Genomic DNA, 13,734 nt, shown 5'->3' on the forward strand with positions numbered 1-13,734 from the left:
ATGCCTGTTAGGTGAGGGTGGCTTTTGCTCACTCATCGAAATGCATCCTTCAGCCCAAGAGTGTCATTAGGGCCTGTCCACAATGGCAGGCCACGTGGCCCCGTTCCACAGAGCCCTCCCGGTGCAACGCCTCTGACCCAGGTGTGAACACTCAGGGCGGTGACCCTCCGATGGGTGGGGGTGAACACTCAGGGTGGGTGACCCTCTGAGGCCCGGGGGTGAACGCTCAGGGCGGTGACCCTCCGATGGGTGGGGGTGAACACTCGGGGTGGTGACCCTCTGAGGCCCGGGGGTGAATGTTCAGGGCGGTGACCCTCTGAGACTTGGGGGTGAATGCGTCCAGGCCTGGCCTGAGTGGACACAGCCTCCTGGTGGCCGGGCTGGTCTCAGGTCTGCAGAAAGGGGGCCCAGAAGGCTTCTGTTGAATGCATGGCCCCGGGGGGGGGTGCTGGCAGTAGTCCAGCTGGCCTTGGAGGGGCTCCAGCACCCCGTAGGAAGTCCTCCCCATTCTTGGAGCCCCTAGTTACCTCTGTCCCCAGACAGCGGTGGCTGCCAGCGTGTATGGGCAGGGAGGGCCTGTCCCAGGGAGACTCCAAGGGTCCTGCGTGGCCCCCGCCAGGCTGGGCCTGGCTTTTGACCTGCCTCTGGGTGCTGACTGCCCCTGACTACTGTGCCCCCCCCCACCTACATCCCTCTGTGACCGCCTCTTGTTCAGCCCCTGGCAGCTGGAGGGGCAGATGCCTGAGGGCCCTTTAGGGACCCTGTGCATGTGCTCCCCTGCAGCTGCCCTGTGGAGGGGACCCCTCACAGTGGACTTCTAAGGGCCCATGGGGGCTTGGTGCAGGGGGTGGTGCAGTTCTTCCCGAGAGGGCTGCTCACGAGGAAGCCCTTTCCCTTCCTCAGCTGGTCCTTGTCCTGGTGTGGCCGTGGAGGCCGTGGGGAGATGGCTACGGGGAGGTGGAGGCAGGTTCCGGCCTGTGGCTGCCTCTTGTCACATGGAGAAAAAGCACACGGACTTTTCTCGGGCTGGTTTGATTTCCAGGTTAAAAAGTAACTAGTGGGGCATTTTGCTCATGGCTAGACATCCTGTTGAGTCTAGAGGAGGTGGTGCCGGCTCCTCTTGCCCCCCTGCCTGTTACTGGGTGCCGAGTGTCCACTCTCTCTCCTCCAGCATGGGGAGAACAGCTGGAGGAGTTCAGGCTTGGGGTTGCGAGTAGAGTCTGGAGACGGGTGGGAGCCGTGTTGGAGCACGGGGGGGCAGACAGGCCTGGAGCTTGCCTGGGTTTGCCTGCTTTTTAAATTAAGCTTTATATTTGGGTAATCTTATATTCACATGCTGTTTAATAAATAATACAGGGAGATCCATGTACCCCATACCCAGTTTTCACAGTGGTCACATCTTACAGTTCTGCAGCACATCACAACCAGCATGGTGACAGTCGGGATCCAGAACATTCTGTCCCCACAGGGATCCCTCACGCCGCTCTTTACAGTCACGGCCCACCCTACTCCCAAGCCTCACCTTCTCTTTAACCCCTGGCAACCACTACCCTCTTCTCCACTTGTATAAGTTTGTCATTTCAGGAGTGTTATATAAACACAGTTATGCATTGGGTATCGTTTAGGGATTGGCGCTGTTCACTCAACATTGTTCTCTGAACATTCATCCAGGTTGTTATTGTGGCTCTAGCTGATTCCTTCTTGCTGCTGAGTGGTGTTCAGGGTGTGGATACAGCACACTTTATTTAACTATTCACTATGAAAGACGTGTTTCCAGTGTGGGGTATTACAAATAAAGCTGCTATAGACATTCTTTTACAGGTTTTTGTGTGAATATAGGTTTTCCTTTCCCTGGGACACACGCCCAGAAGTGCAAATGGTGGGTCACCAGGTAGTTGCCTGTTTATGAAGAAGCAACCCACTTTCCATAGCAATTGTACCTTTTTGTATCACCACCAGACTTTGAGAGATCAGTCACAGTGTCTTCAGTATGTCGTGTTGCTACCTGTTTTTATTTTGGCCATTGTGATAGGTGTAGTGATATTTGATTGTGGTTTTAATTTGCATTTCCCTGGTGGATAATGATGTTGAACATCTTTTTATGTCCTTATTTTCCATTTGCAAAATCTTCACATCTTCTGCCCATTTTCTCATTGGATTGTTCATTTTTATACTCTTGAGTTTTAAGCATTGTTTGTGTACTCCAGATTTTAGTCCTTTGTTGGATATATACAGTTTGCAGTTTTTTTCAACTCTGTAGCTTGTTGTTTCATCTACTTAACATGGTCTTTTACAGAACAAGTATTTTTTAACTCCCATGAGGTCTGATTTAACAGTTTTTCCTTTTATGGAAACTCTTTGCCTAGCCCTAAATTCAGAAGATTTTCCTTAAATTTCTTTTTTAAAGTTTTGTGTTTTTACATTTAAGTCTCTGATCAGCTTTGAGTTAATTTTTGTATAAGATGTGAAGTTTAGGTTGAGGTCACTTTTTTTGGCCTGGGTATCCTTTTATTCCAGCATCATTTGTTGAAAAGACTTAGCTCTCCCCATTGAATTACTTTTGTACCTTTGTCAAAAGTTGGGCCTATTTATGTGAGCCTGCTTCTGGGCTCTTTATCCTGTTCCATTGAACTATGTGTTTCCCGTTGTACCAATATCTCACCATCTTGGTTATGAAGCTTTCTAGCAAGTTTTGAAATTGGATGGACTGATTCCTCCAACTTCTTTTTATTCAAAATTGTTTTGACTATTATAGTTTCTTTGCCTTTCCATATACATTTTAGAGTAATCTTATCTATATCTACAAAAATTCTTGCTCAAATTTTGTTAGGAATTGCAATTAAGCCAGTATATCAATTTTGGGAGAACTGACATGTTGATTGTGTTGTTTTCCAATCCATGAACATGGCATATCTTTCCAATTATTTAGATCTTTGATTTCTTTCAGCATTTTGTAGTTTTCAGCATATGAGTACTGTGCATGTTTTAGTTTATGCTTTTTTTAAAGTAAATCAAACCGTATCTTGAAATTTGTTATCTGCATTAGTCTGTTTGGGCTGCCATAGCCAAATATCACAAACTGGCCGACAAACAGCAGAAATGTGTTCTCTCACAGCTCTGGAGGCCGGAAGTCTGAGATTAAGGTGTTGGCAGGTTGGTTTCTCCTGATGCCTCTCTTCTTGGCTTCCAGATGGCATTTTCTCCCTTTGTCTTCATATGGTCTTTTTTAATGTGTGTGGTCCTCCTTGGTATCTGGGTTTTTTTTTGTTTGTTTGTTTTTTGTTTTTTATTGTTTTTGTTTTTTTTTTTTTTGAGATGGAGTTTCCCTCTTGTTGCCCAGGCTAGGGTGCAATGGTGTGATCTTGGCTGATCGTAGCCTCCTCCTCCTGGGTTCAAGCAATTCTTCCTCAGCCTCCCGAGTAGCTGGGATTACAGGCATGTGCCACCATGCCTGGCTAACTTTGTGTTTTTAGTGGAGACTGGGGTTTCTCCATGTTGGCCAGGCTGGTCTCACACTCCAGATCTCATGTGATCTGCCCGCCTCGGCCTCCCAAAGTGCTGGGATTACAGGCGTGAGCCACCGTGCCTGGCTGGTGTCTGTCTTCTTATAAGGACACCCAGTCAGGTTGGAGTAAGACGCCATCCTTATGACCTCATTTAACTGTAATTACCTTTTGAAAGGCCCTATCTTCAAATGCAGTGACATTGCGGGTTAGGACTTCAACATATGAATTGGGGGATGGGTTCACAATAGTGAACCCAATAGTGAACCCAATAGTGTATACGTGTTCATTGCTAGTGTATAGAAATATAGTTGATATTTGTGTGTTTATCTTGTATACTGCAATTTTGCTGAGCTTACTTATTAGTTCTAGGAGGCTTTTCTGTTTTTTGGTCTTTGTTTTTTAAATTCCTTGAGATTTTCTATATAGATAATTATGTCATCTGCAAAAATTTCTTCCTTTCTGATCTGTATATCTTTTATTTCTTTTTTTTAGTGCACTGGCTGCAACTTTATTAATTCCTTATTTCTGCTTACTTTAGATTTATTTTGCTGTTCTTTTCGTAGGTTCTGGAGGTGAGCTATTGATTTGAGACTTTCCTCTTTTCTAATTTATGCATCTAATGCTATAAATTTCCCCACTCAGTACTGCTTTAGTTGCATCCCACAAATCTTAATAGGCTATGTTTTCATTTTCATTCAGTTCAGTGTGTTTTTGATGCATCATTATCTCAACTTTTGTTGTTTAATTTCCAAGTGTTTTGAGATTTTCCTGTTATGTTATTAATTTCTTTTTTGATTATATTGTGATCAGAAAACACATTCTATAATTATTTCAGTCCTTATAAATTTGTTAAGATTTGTCTTATGACCCAGAATATTATCCGTTTTGATATACTGTGGACACTTGGAAAGAATGTATATTCTGCTTTCGGGTGGAGTGTTCTGTAAATGCTGATCGGATCCTGTTGGCTGATGGTATTGATTTCCTCTCAGTTCTTGTGGATTTTCTGTCTAGTTTTATTATTATTGAGAGGGGGTATTGAAGTCTCCTAAGTATAATTGTGGATCTATTTCTCCTTTCAGTTCTGTCATGTTTTTGCTTCACATATTGGTATCTCTTTTGTTTGTTGCATACGCGTTTGGGATTGAAATTTGTCTTAGTGGACTGACCTTCTTGTCAATTGTGTAATAGTGGATTATATTATGTCCTTCTCTGTCTCTGGTCTTTTTTTTTTTTGCTCGGAAGTTTACTTTACCTGACATTAATATAGCCACCCCTGCTTTCCTTTGGTTAATGTTTGCATGATACATATTTTTCCATCGTTTTACTTTCAGCCTTCCTATCTTGGTATATTTGAAGTGAGCTTCTTATAGACAGCACGTGGTTGAGTCATGTTTTAAAATCTACTTTGCTAATCTCTGTCTTACAGTTGGTGTATTTAGACCATTTATATTTAATGTGATAATTTGTATATTAGGGCTTAAGTCTGCCATTTCGTTTTTAATTTTTTATTTATTCTCTGTTTTTAGTTTCTGTTTACATTTTTTCAGCTTCCAGTGGGTTACTTGTACATCCTTTCGAATTTTGTTTGGTTTATCTATTGTGTTTTTGAATGTACTTAGTATAGCTTTTTTGGTTGCTTTATGTATTACATTACTAGTTTGAGTGAAGTATAGAAACTTTGCCTGCCTTTATGTCACTTTATCATCTCCCGCTTACAGTACAATTATCTTAAATATTTTCTCTACATACCTTTAGTGCTACATAAGAAAATATTGTAATTTTTGCATTAATCATCAAACATATTTTAGAAAACTCAAGAAGGAAAGTCTGTTTTATTTACCCATAATGTTGCCTACTATGGTATTTCCTCTTTCCTGTTATTTCAAGATTCTTTCCTTCTTTAGTAATTTCCTTTCTGTTTAGAGAACTTGTTTTTTGTGGGTTTTTTTTTGGCCATTATTTTAGATAGATCTGCTGGTTATGAATTTCTTCTCTTAGTTTTTCTTCATCTGACAGTGTCTTGATTGCTCTTTTATTCTTGAAGGATGTTTTCACTGGATATAGGATGTTGGGTAGACTGTTCTTTTTTTTAGCCTGTGAGAAATGTGGTGCCCCTTCCTCATAGCTTTCAGGATTTTTGATGAGAAATTAGTGTTATTCAAATTGCTTGTCCATGAAGGGTCATTTTTCTCTGGCCACTACCAAGATTTTTTTATTTATTTTTATCGTTAGCTTATAGAAGTTTGAATATGGTATGTGTTGGTGTGATTTTGTTTGGGTTTTCTGTTTGGGGTTTGCTCAGCTTCATGAATCTGCAGTGTACGTCTCACCAAATTTGGGAAGTTTTCAGCCATTATTTCCTAAAGTGCTCTTTGAACCCCACTCCTTTTCTCCTCTTTTTCTAGAACCCCCATGTTACAAATGTTAGGTTCATGTTATGAAACCCCACAAGGAATGAGACTTCATTTTTTTTTCAGTCCATTTTTTCTTTTGTTCAGGTTGGATAATTTATATTGTTCTACCTCCAGTTCATTGATCATTTCTCTGCCTCTTCTATTTTGTTGAGATGATTCATTAAGTTTTAAAATTTTGGTTATTGTACTTTTCAGTTCTAATTTTTTTTTATTTCTCCCATTTCTTTGCTGAGACTGTGTTTTTTCATTTGTTTCCAGCATGTTTCTTATTGTTCACTGAAGCATTTTTATGGTGGCTGCTTTAAGATCTTTCTCAGCGAATTCTACCATTCCTGTTGTCTTAGTGTTGGTGTCTATTAATTGTTTTTCAGGTTGAGATCTCTGTGGCTTAGTGTGCCAAGGGACTTTTTAGTGAGATGCAAGCATTTTGGGTATGATGTAATTTCAGCATCCTGTCGTGGCTGACGCAGCTCCAGCAGGTCGAGTGGGGTGCGCACCTCGCTACAGGGAGGAGGGGTGGAAGTCCAGGCTCCCACTCAGCCTTCGTGACACCTGAGTGAGGGTGGGTGGCTGGGTGGGGGCTCCTTCTTGTTGCCAGGCAAGGATGGGAATCCAGCTCCCCTTGTGGTCCCCTTGATGCCCCTAGGGTTGGGACATTCTCATTATTCCCGGGTTGGGTGAAAGTCTGGACTCCCTGCTTGACCCCCTCTGATACCTCCCAGCATGGAGAGGGGGATGGGCACCCCATTACTACTGGGCGAGGATAAGAGGCCACGCTCCCCACATGGTCTTCGCTGACCCCATGCGGCTTCAGGGTGACAGTCTAGGCTTTCCTGTGGTCTCCACTGACTCATGTGGGTGAGGGTGGGCGTCTTTACCAGCCAGTGGGAGTGAAAGCTGTAGTGCCCACTGGTGGTGTCTGACACTACCCTGCAGGGGACTTGGGGGTCCTTGTTACAGGCTGGGGAGGGTGAGGGGTCCTTGCTGACGTGGTGGGTGGAGCCGAGGTCTGGTGTCTGCGGGGAGCAGGGCGATTCCTGTCAAAAGGTCTTTCCTCATGTTGGGCTGCCCCTTCCCTGGGTCTTAGGCCAGATAGAGCTGCTTTCATGGGCTCTTTTTTCTGCATCTGTTGGCATTTCCAGCCTGCTGCCTTCTTCAGTTTCAAAATATCTGAGGCGAAAAGAAAAGGCCCCAGGGGCCGGGCGCGGTGGCTCAAGCCTGTAATCCCAGCACTTTGGGAGGCCGAGACGGGCGGGTCACAAGGTTAGGAGATCGACACCATCCTGGCTAACACGGTGAAACCCCGTCTCTACTAAAAAATACAAAAAGCTAGCTGGGCGAGGTGGCGGGCGCCTGTAGTCTCAGCTACTCGGGAGGCTGAGGCAGGAGAACGGCGTGAACCCGGGAGCCGGAGCTTGCAGTGAGCTGAGATCCTGCCACTGCACTCCAGCCTGGGCGACAGAGCGAGACTCCGTCTCAAAAAAAAAAAAAAAAAAAAAGAAAAGGCCCCAGGGAGCTCTGCGTGGCTCCCCAGACCCCACGGGCCCGGCCGGTCTGCCCGCCTCACTCCCGCTTTCAGAGTCTTCCCAGGTGTTTATCTCAGTGTCTTGGGTAGGAGAAGAACAGGGAGAAGTGTGCCAGCCCCATCTTCCTGAGTTTGCTTTAAAAACAGTTTTCCTGGAAGGGTGCCGGTGCCGACGGGCTGCAGGGATTCTGGCCTGCGGGCGTGGAGCGGGGGCCTCAGGGGTCTTGGGCGGGACTCACTGGGCTCTGCCCACAGATGTCCTGAAAGCACTGCAGCCTCCTGAACCCTCTGCACCTCCGGGAATGATCAGGTCCCTCCCTGGTGTCCCAGGGACATCTCCAGTCCCTCCTGCCCCTGGCAGCTGTGAGAATCAGGAGAGATGTGGCCACTGCTGGTGTCGCTCCTTCTGGTCATCGTAGCACAGCTTCCACTGCTGAGGTGGAGACGGGCTTCGTGTGCAGGCTGCTGAGGGGTCGCTCTGGGCGTGAAGCCCTGGGGAGTAGCTCCCGGTCACCCGCTGTGGCTGTCCTCACCCTGATCTGCCAGGCAGGACATTCTGGCCCTCATGGGCGTTCTCTTGTTGTCTCAGCACCATGGATGGGCAGCAAGCACCACCAAGCAGGGGCCTCAGGAGCAGACACTGCAAGCCATGCAGAGCCAGGCCCCCTGCCAGGTTCTGAGGGGTTCTTGGGAAATGGTGGAAGCCCCTCTTAAGGCCTGTGCCAGGCCGTGGCGGGAAGGGGGGCTGTGGTGAGCACTGTGGCACCTGCTCCTGGGGCTGGCCTCTGGCTGCTGTGCCATGTTCAGGGTCAGCCTCTGAGCTGGAGGAGGGTGAGCCTGGGAGCAGGCATTGGTGTGTAGGGTGCCATCATCCCAGCCAGGCCCTCCCCACCCGCCTCACCTGCCTCACCTGCCTCACCTGCCTCTCTTTCCAGTTCCAGTTATACTGTGTGTACTTCCTGATCCTGTCCATCATCTACTTCTTGGGGGCCATGCTGGATGGCCTGCGGCACTGCCAGCGGGGCCACCACCGGCCACTGCCCCCGGCCCAGGACCTGAGGAGTCCCGTGGAGGAGAAGGCAGCACAGGTGCTGAGTGTGCAAGACAAGGGCCTTGGAGGCCTGCAGCCAGCCCAGAGCCTGCCGCTCTCCCCAGATGGCCTGGGGACTTTGGGGCCAGCCTCCCTGGAGCAGAGACAGAGCGACCCAGCCCCAGCCCCGGCCCTGCAGGCAGCTGGATTCCTGAGCCCAGTGACAGCCCCTTCTGCCTGCACTCCGTGCTCCGCCCAAGCCTCAGGCCCTGACACTGCAGATGAGACCTGTCCCCAGCCGGCTGTCCATCCTGGTGTCAGCAGGCTGGGTTTGCAGCGTCATCCAAGTGACAGTGTTCAGAATGTGAACCAGTGACTCTTGGGGGCCCCTGTGGTAACTTTGCAGGTGACCCTCGGTACGTCCCTGTGACCCCTGCCTCGAAGGTCACTTGCCTTAGCCACAGGGGCCTCTGCTTATCCTGCTGGCAGGTCCCCTGGGATTCCCCCCACCCTGTGCTGCACTCTAGCGGTGGCCACAGCCTGCTGGCGACACTCAGGGCAGCTGCCTGGCCATGCTGTCCCTGCGCTGTGCCCCGCGGGCTTTGGTTGCTGGAAGAGGTGGGTGGTGGGCTCCTGTGTCCACCCGGCCTCACTGGCTCATGCCCCTTGCGGGGCTTGAGACAAATCCTCTGTGCCCCTCTGGGCTGGTGAAGTGGACTTAGATACCAGCTCAGGGGACACTGGCCACACAGGAGTTCTGAGCCCTCTAGGGCAGGGTGGGAGCCTGGGCCCCTGGGCATAGCTGAGCTGTGACATTGCTGGTCATCCTCGGTGCTCTTGCGTTTTGGAAGATGCTCTGCTTTTTTTTTTTTTTTTTTTTTTTTTTCTCTTTTGAGACAGAGTCTTGCTCTGTTGCCCAGGCTGGAGTACAGTGGCGCGATCTTGGCTCACTGCAAGCTCCGCCTCCCGGGTTCACGCCATTCTCCGGCTTCAGCCTCCCGTGTAGCTGGGACTACAGGCGCCCACTGCCATGCCTGGCTAATTTTTTTTTGTATTTTTAGTAGAGACGGGGTTTCACTGTGTTAGCCAGGATGGTCTCGATCTCCTGACCTCGTGATCCGCCCGCCTCGACCTCCCAAAGTGCTGGGATTACAGGTGTGAGCCACCGTGCCTGGCCCTTTTTTTTTTTTTTTTTTTTCTGACATAGAACGAAGAACTGCACGTGGCTTCTCTGTCTCTGTGGAAAAACCATCTCAGGTTGGCAGCAGACGCACCCTCATCAGAGGGGGTCAGCGGCTCTGGTCCTCGGAACTGGTTCCTCTCTCCCACCCTAAGGGCAGCCCTCCATGGTCCTGTCTGTCCCTCTGAAGTGTGTCCATCCTGACCTGCAGGTTCTCAGCTGCTCCCACGCTCATGCCAGCCCAGAGAGGACTGGTCCCGATCACTGCAGACGTGCTGGCCTTGGTGTGTGCGGGGCTTGCCTGGGCTGGGGAGCTGTGGGGGAGCTGCCTTCATGGGGGGTGCTGGGGAAGTATGTCCCAGCGGCCTCGGGGTGTAAGGAGCGCTAGTGCCTTGCCCACAGGTGCCGGACCATCTGATGTGATGCGAACGCTCTTCCCACATACATCAAACACACTTGTTACGTGAGTGTGCACAGGGCTTCTGATTCTGGGCCGGCCTGGCCTGGGGGTTGAGGGTCGGCAGTCAGTGAGGAAGCCAGAAGAGGCATCCCAGCCTTCTCCCCCTACCAGCCCACTCAGGGCCTTGCTGCCCATGGGCTGAGCCCCCCTACAACCCTAGTCAATGGCTATATCCTGCAGGGCCTCTGCCACATCTCAGCGGCCCTGGGTGAATGGCTGGCTGCTCACCAGCTGCGCACGGAGAGCTGGGGACAGAATCTCTGGCTGGGGAGGGGCCGCTGGAGCTGCTGGACCTTGGGGTCTCCCGAGGTGGCTCAGGGGAGCAGGCATCTTGGGGTACCCTGGGTTGAAGCAGAGGCTGCACGTGGAAGATGGCCCGAGTCAGCGGATGGTGCTGGTCAGGGCCATGGTCCTGGGCGCATCCAGGGGCCCTGTCACGGCCACCCTGGGGACCCTGCTGGGAAGGGTCTGCACCAGCCATTTCCTGGGCTCGTAGATCTAGCAGGATGTGATGGGTGGAGGTGGGCTGGGCCTGTGCCATGGGCCAGAGCGTCACTGGGGAGGCCCACGCTGTCATCAGAACCCTCCCCCCAGTGCCTCCCCCACCCAAGGGCTTGCTCCCTCTGCATCCTGCTCACTGCACCCACCGCCTACCTGCCTCTGAGTCCTGCACTCACCTGGCCACCAGGACAGGGATGGCTGTCAGGATGTAGTGCTCCCGGGAGCAAGCCAGGTGCTGCTGTGAGCAGAGACTTGAGAGTGTTGGTGCGTGTCCACACACCTGTGCACGCCTGTGTGCCTGTGTGCACTATGGATGCCCATGCACACCTGTGTATGCACACCTGTGTACGACTGCACACCTGTGTACGACTGCACACCTGTGTACGACTGCACACCTGTGTATGCCCAGGCACACCTGTGTATGCCCAGGCACACCTGTGTATGACTGCACACCTGTGTATGACTGCACACCTGTGTATGCCCATGCACACCTGTGTATGCCCAGGCACACCTGTGTATGACTGCACACCTGTGTATGACTGCACACCTGTGTATGCCCATGCACACCTGTGTATGACTGCACACCTGTGTATCACTGCACACCTGTGTATGCCCAGGCACACCTGTGTATGCCCATGCACACCTGTGTATAACTGCACACCTGTGTATGACTGCACACCTGTGTATAACTGCACACCTGTGTATGACTGCACACCTGTGTATGACTGCACACCTGTGTATGCCCATGCACACCTGTGTATGACTGCACACCTGTGTATGCCCAGGCACACCTGTGTATGACTGCACACCTGTGTATGCCCAGGCACACCTGTGTATGCCCATGCATGCACACCCCCATGTAACTCCATGTGCACACTTGGGTTCTGCCAGTGGGGCAGTCCAGGGATAAAAGACTCCTGAGGACTCCTTTTGGAGAATTGTGTCCTTCCTGTGACAGTGAAGGCTCTTGCAAACCAAGAGTCAGTGTAAAAGGTCACTTTTATTTACTTGTCTGAATTGGCTTCACATCACACACAGTTATAGAACCAGCCCCACCGGTTTCGTCACAGTCCCGAGGCAGGTATGTGCTGGCGTGCTGTGGTCAGCCTGGCACTGCCCTGAGTCCACTTGTCCCTCCACACAACGAATGACTGGTGTCGATGCTGCCAGATCTCAGGGGTGGCTGCGACAGAGGACCTCGTCGCACCTCGTGGCTGCTTTGTTCGCCTGCAGGGCAGCCTGTGTGCACCCCGGGTGTCCCCTTCAGTCCCAAGGAGGGCAAGGATGTGGGTTTCCTAGGAGACAGCCGATGACTGCCCTGCATCTGGAGCCAGCCTGTCCATGGGCAGTGCACAGATGGCAGCCCTTCCCCACTGCCCTGTGTGCTGGCTGCCGCATGTCCTGTGCCAGCCTCAGCCTCTTCGACGTGGCCTTGTTCCATCCTGGCACTCAGCTGGACAAGTGCTGGCTGAGCCAAGTCCCAGCCGGGGGCATGAGATGGGGGCCCTGGATGGGAGGCTGCCAGACCCCAACTCACATGTCCCTCGTATCTCCCAGCTTGGACTTGGCCAGCGTGGAGCTGTCTGCTTTGGATTATCTCATGGCTCATTTGGGAGGCCAGCCCCAGGCTCCTGTGCGTGATGTTGGAGGACAGGCCAGAGCCGGGGTTCACAGTGGGCCTCTGAGCTTGGAAACCTGCTCCCGCCTGGGGTTGCTGTGAACAGCCCAGAGCTGAGCAGAAGGGGCTGCCCCAGCCCCAGGGACCTGAGCCTCCCTCCCATCAACCGCAGGGCAAGCACACCCCGGAGGAGAGCCCAGGTGGCCCTGTGCTGAGTGTGGCCTCAGCTCCCATTGCCTCACGGGGCCCGTCTGCTACCAGGTCTGGGTTTTGGGCACAGAACGGAGGTGCGAGGTGGGAGATGAAGTCGGCGCCTGCCGGGGTGAGCACAGCTTCCCAGAGGAGGAAATCCTGGAGAAATCAAGCCGTGGTCTGATTCAGGCCAAGAGGCTGCACAGGGCATGATACTGCAGCCTGCCTGACCCAGGCTGTGTGACCCAGGCCGCGCCAGCTGGGCTCACAGCTCGGGAGAGCTGGGGCAGATGAACGTCAGCAGCAGGCTTCCATTTTAAACTTTTAAAAAAATACACTCTTTGGCTTCCTTTTATTTCTTGAGGATTACATGACACGTAAACTATACAGGAAAGTATGGCCGCCAGGTCCTGGGGCCGGGGGCTGGCCGGCCGCTCCCTGCCCACAGTGGGTGCTTCCTCCGAGCCGCCCGTCCTCTCCGGCCATCTGCATCCAGGTGGCGGCTACTTGGAGGCAGTCATGAAGCTGTTCTCGATGCAGAGGACGATATAGGCGTGGTGGCAGCTTGCGGCATTCTGCCCTAGGAGCCTGCCCCCCAGCAGGGAGGAGGCCTGACCTGTGACCGAGGGAGACTCTGTCCTCCACGTCTCGCAGTAGCTCTCAGTCAGCCTGCGCCCGCTGGGGTCCGAGCCATGCCACACGCTCTTCTGGGGCCTGTAGGACGCGCCGGGCCGTCAGTCACACCCAGACCTGCTCCGCTTAGGGCAGAGGCCACCCCCCAGGCAGGAAAGGTGGAGGCAGGAGGCTGGCCCTAGGGGTAACGGGGCTGCAGAGGCTCCCACAACCTGGAGGGCCACGTGGCCTCCCTGCTGGCTGCCTGTGGAGGGAGCTGCATCTCCCAGACTGCACCCCATGCTGCTTCTGCCAGACACCCACAGCAGAGGGGAGAGGGCCCAGGGCGTGGCCTGGCTGGGTGGACCCGGCCCTCATGCCTGCTAAGCAAAGGCTTCCTGTGGCTGCCTCCCTAGGAAGCAGCTCCACCTCCTGGGCTCCTGGCTTCTGGCCTGCCCTGTGGCCCGGCCCAGTCCCGCCCACAGCGCTCTTGTCAGAGACCCTTGGCAGGTGCATCTCCGTTACAGCAGATGGCCAGGCACTGCTGGGGATACGCTGTGTGGCACCCCAAAACACTCCTAAAAGCATGAGTGTTGGAAGAATCGGGGCGCTCATGTGGGGAGGGCACAACGACATTTGGGATGAAGCGTTCTTCTGGACACCCTGGAAATTTCTGTCAACATTTTAAGGGCA

The 13,734-nt window shown here is 51.8% G+C and overlaps 2 protein-coding genes across 53 annotated transcripts in view; one reads left to right on the plus strand and one right to left on the minus strand.

Moving 5' to 3' along the window:
• The window catches only part of SLC19A1 (solute carrier family 19 member 1), a 34,291-nt gene extending 22,748 nt beyond the window's left edge, over positions 1 to 11,543 (plus strand). The window contains exons 6-7 of one of the 3 annotated variants that reach the window (XM_077995432.1): positions 8,384 to 8,558; positions 8,943 to 11,543. In XM_077995432.1, coding sequence (XP_077851558.1) covers positions 8,384 to 8,558; positions 8,943 to 9,157 — 390 coding nt within the window. In that variant the 3' untranslated portion in view covers positions 9,158 to 11,543. Of the gene's footprint in view, positions 1 to 8,383 lie in introns of all 3 variants that reach the window. The other 2 variants (XM_077995430.1, XM_015132711.3) reach the window with 2 other exon arrangements.
• A 57-nt stretch (positions 11,544 to 11,600) lies between these two features.
• Positions 11,601 to 13,734, minus strand: part of COL18A1 (collagen type XVIII alpha 1 chain) — a 104,640-nt gene continuing 102,506 nt past the window's right edge. For all 50 annotated transcript variants that reach the window (XR_013414762.1, XM_077995428.1, XM_077995406.1 and 47 more), the window contains one exon: positions 11,601 to 13,143. Coding sequence is in view for 49 of the 50 variants with exons in the window: in XM_077995428.1 (XP_077851554.1) it covers positions 12,933 to 13,143 (211 nt within the window). In the remaining variant the exon portion in view is untranslated. The remainder of the gene's footprint in view (positions 13,144 to 13,734) is intronic.

The sequence above is a fragment of the Macaca mulatta genome, chromosome 3, assembly GCF_049350105.2.
Source record: "Macaca mulatta isolate MMU2019108-1 chromosome 3, T2T-MMU8v2.0, whole genome shotgun sequence".
NCBI lineage: Eukaryota > Metazoa > Chordata > Mammalia > Primates > Cercopithecidae > Macaca > Macaca mulatta.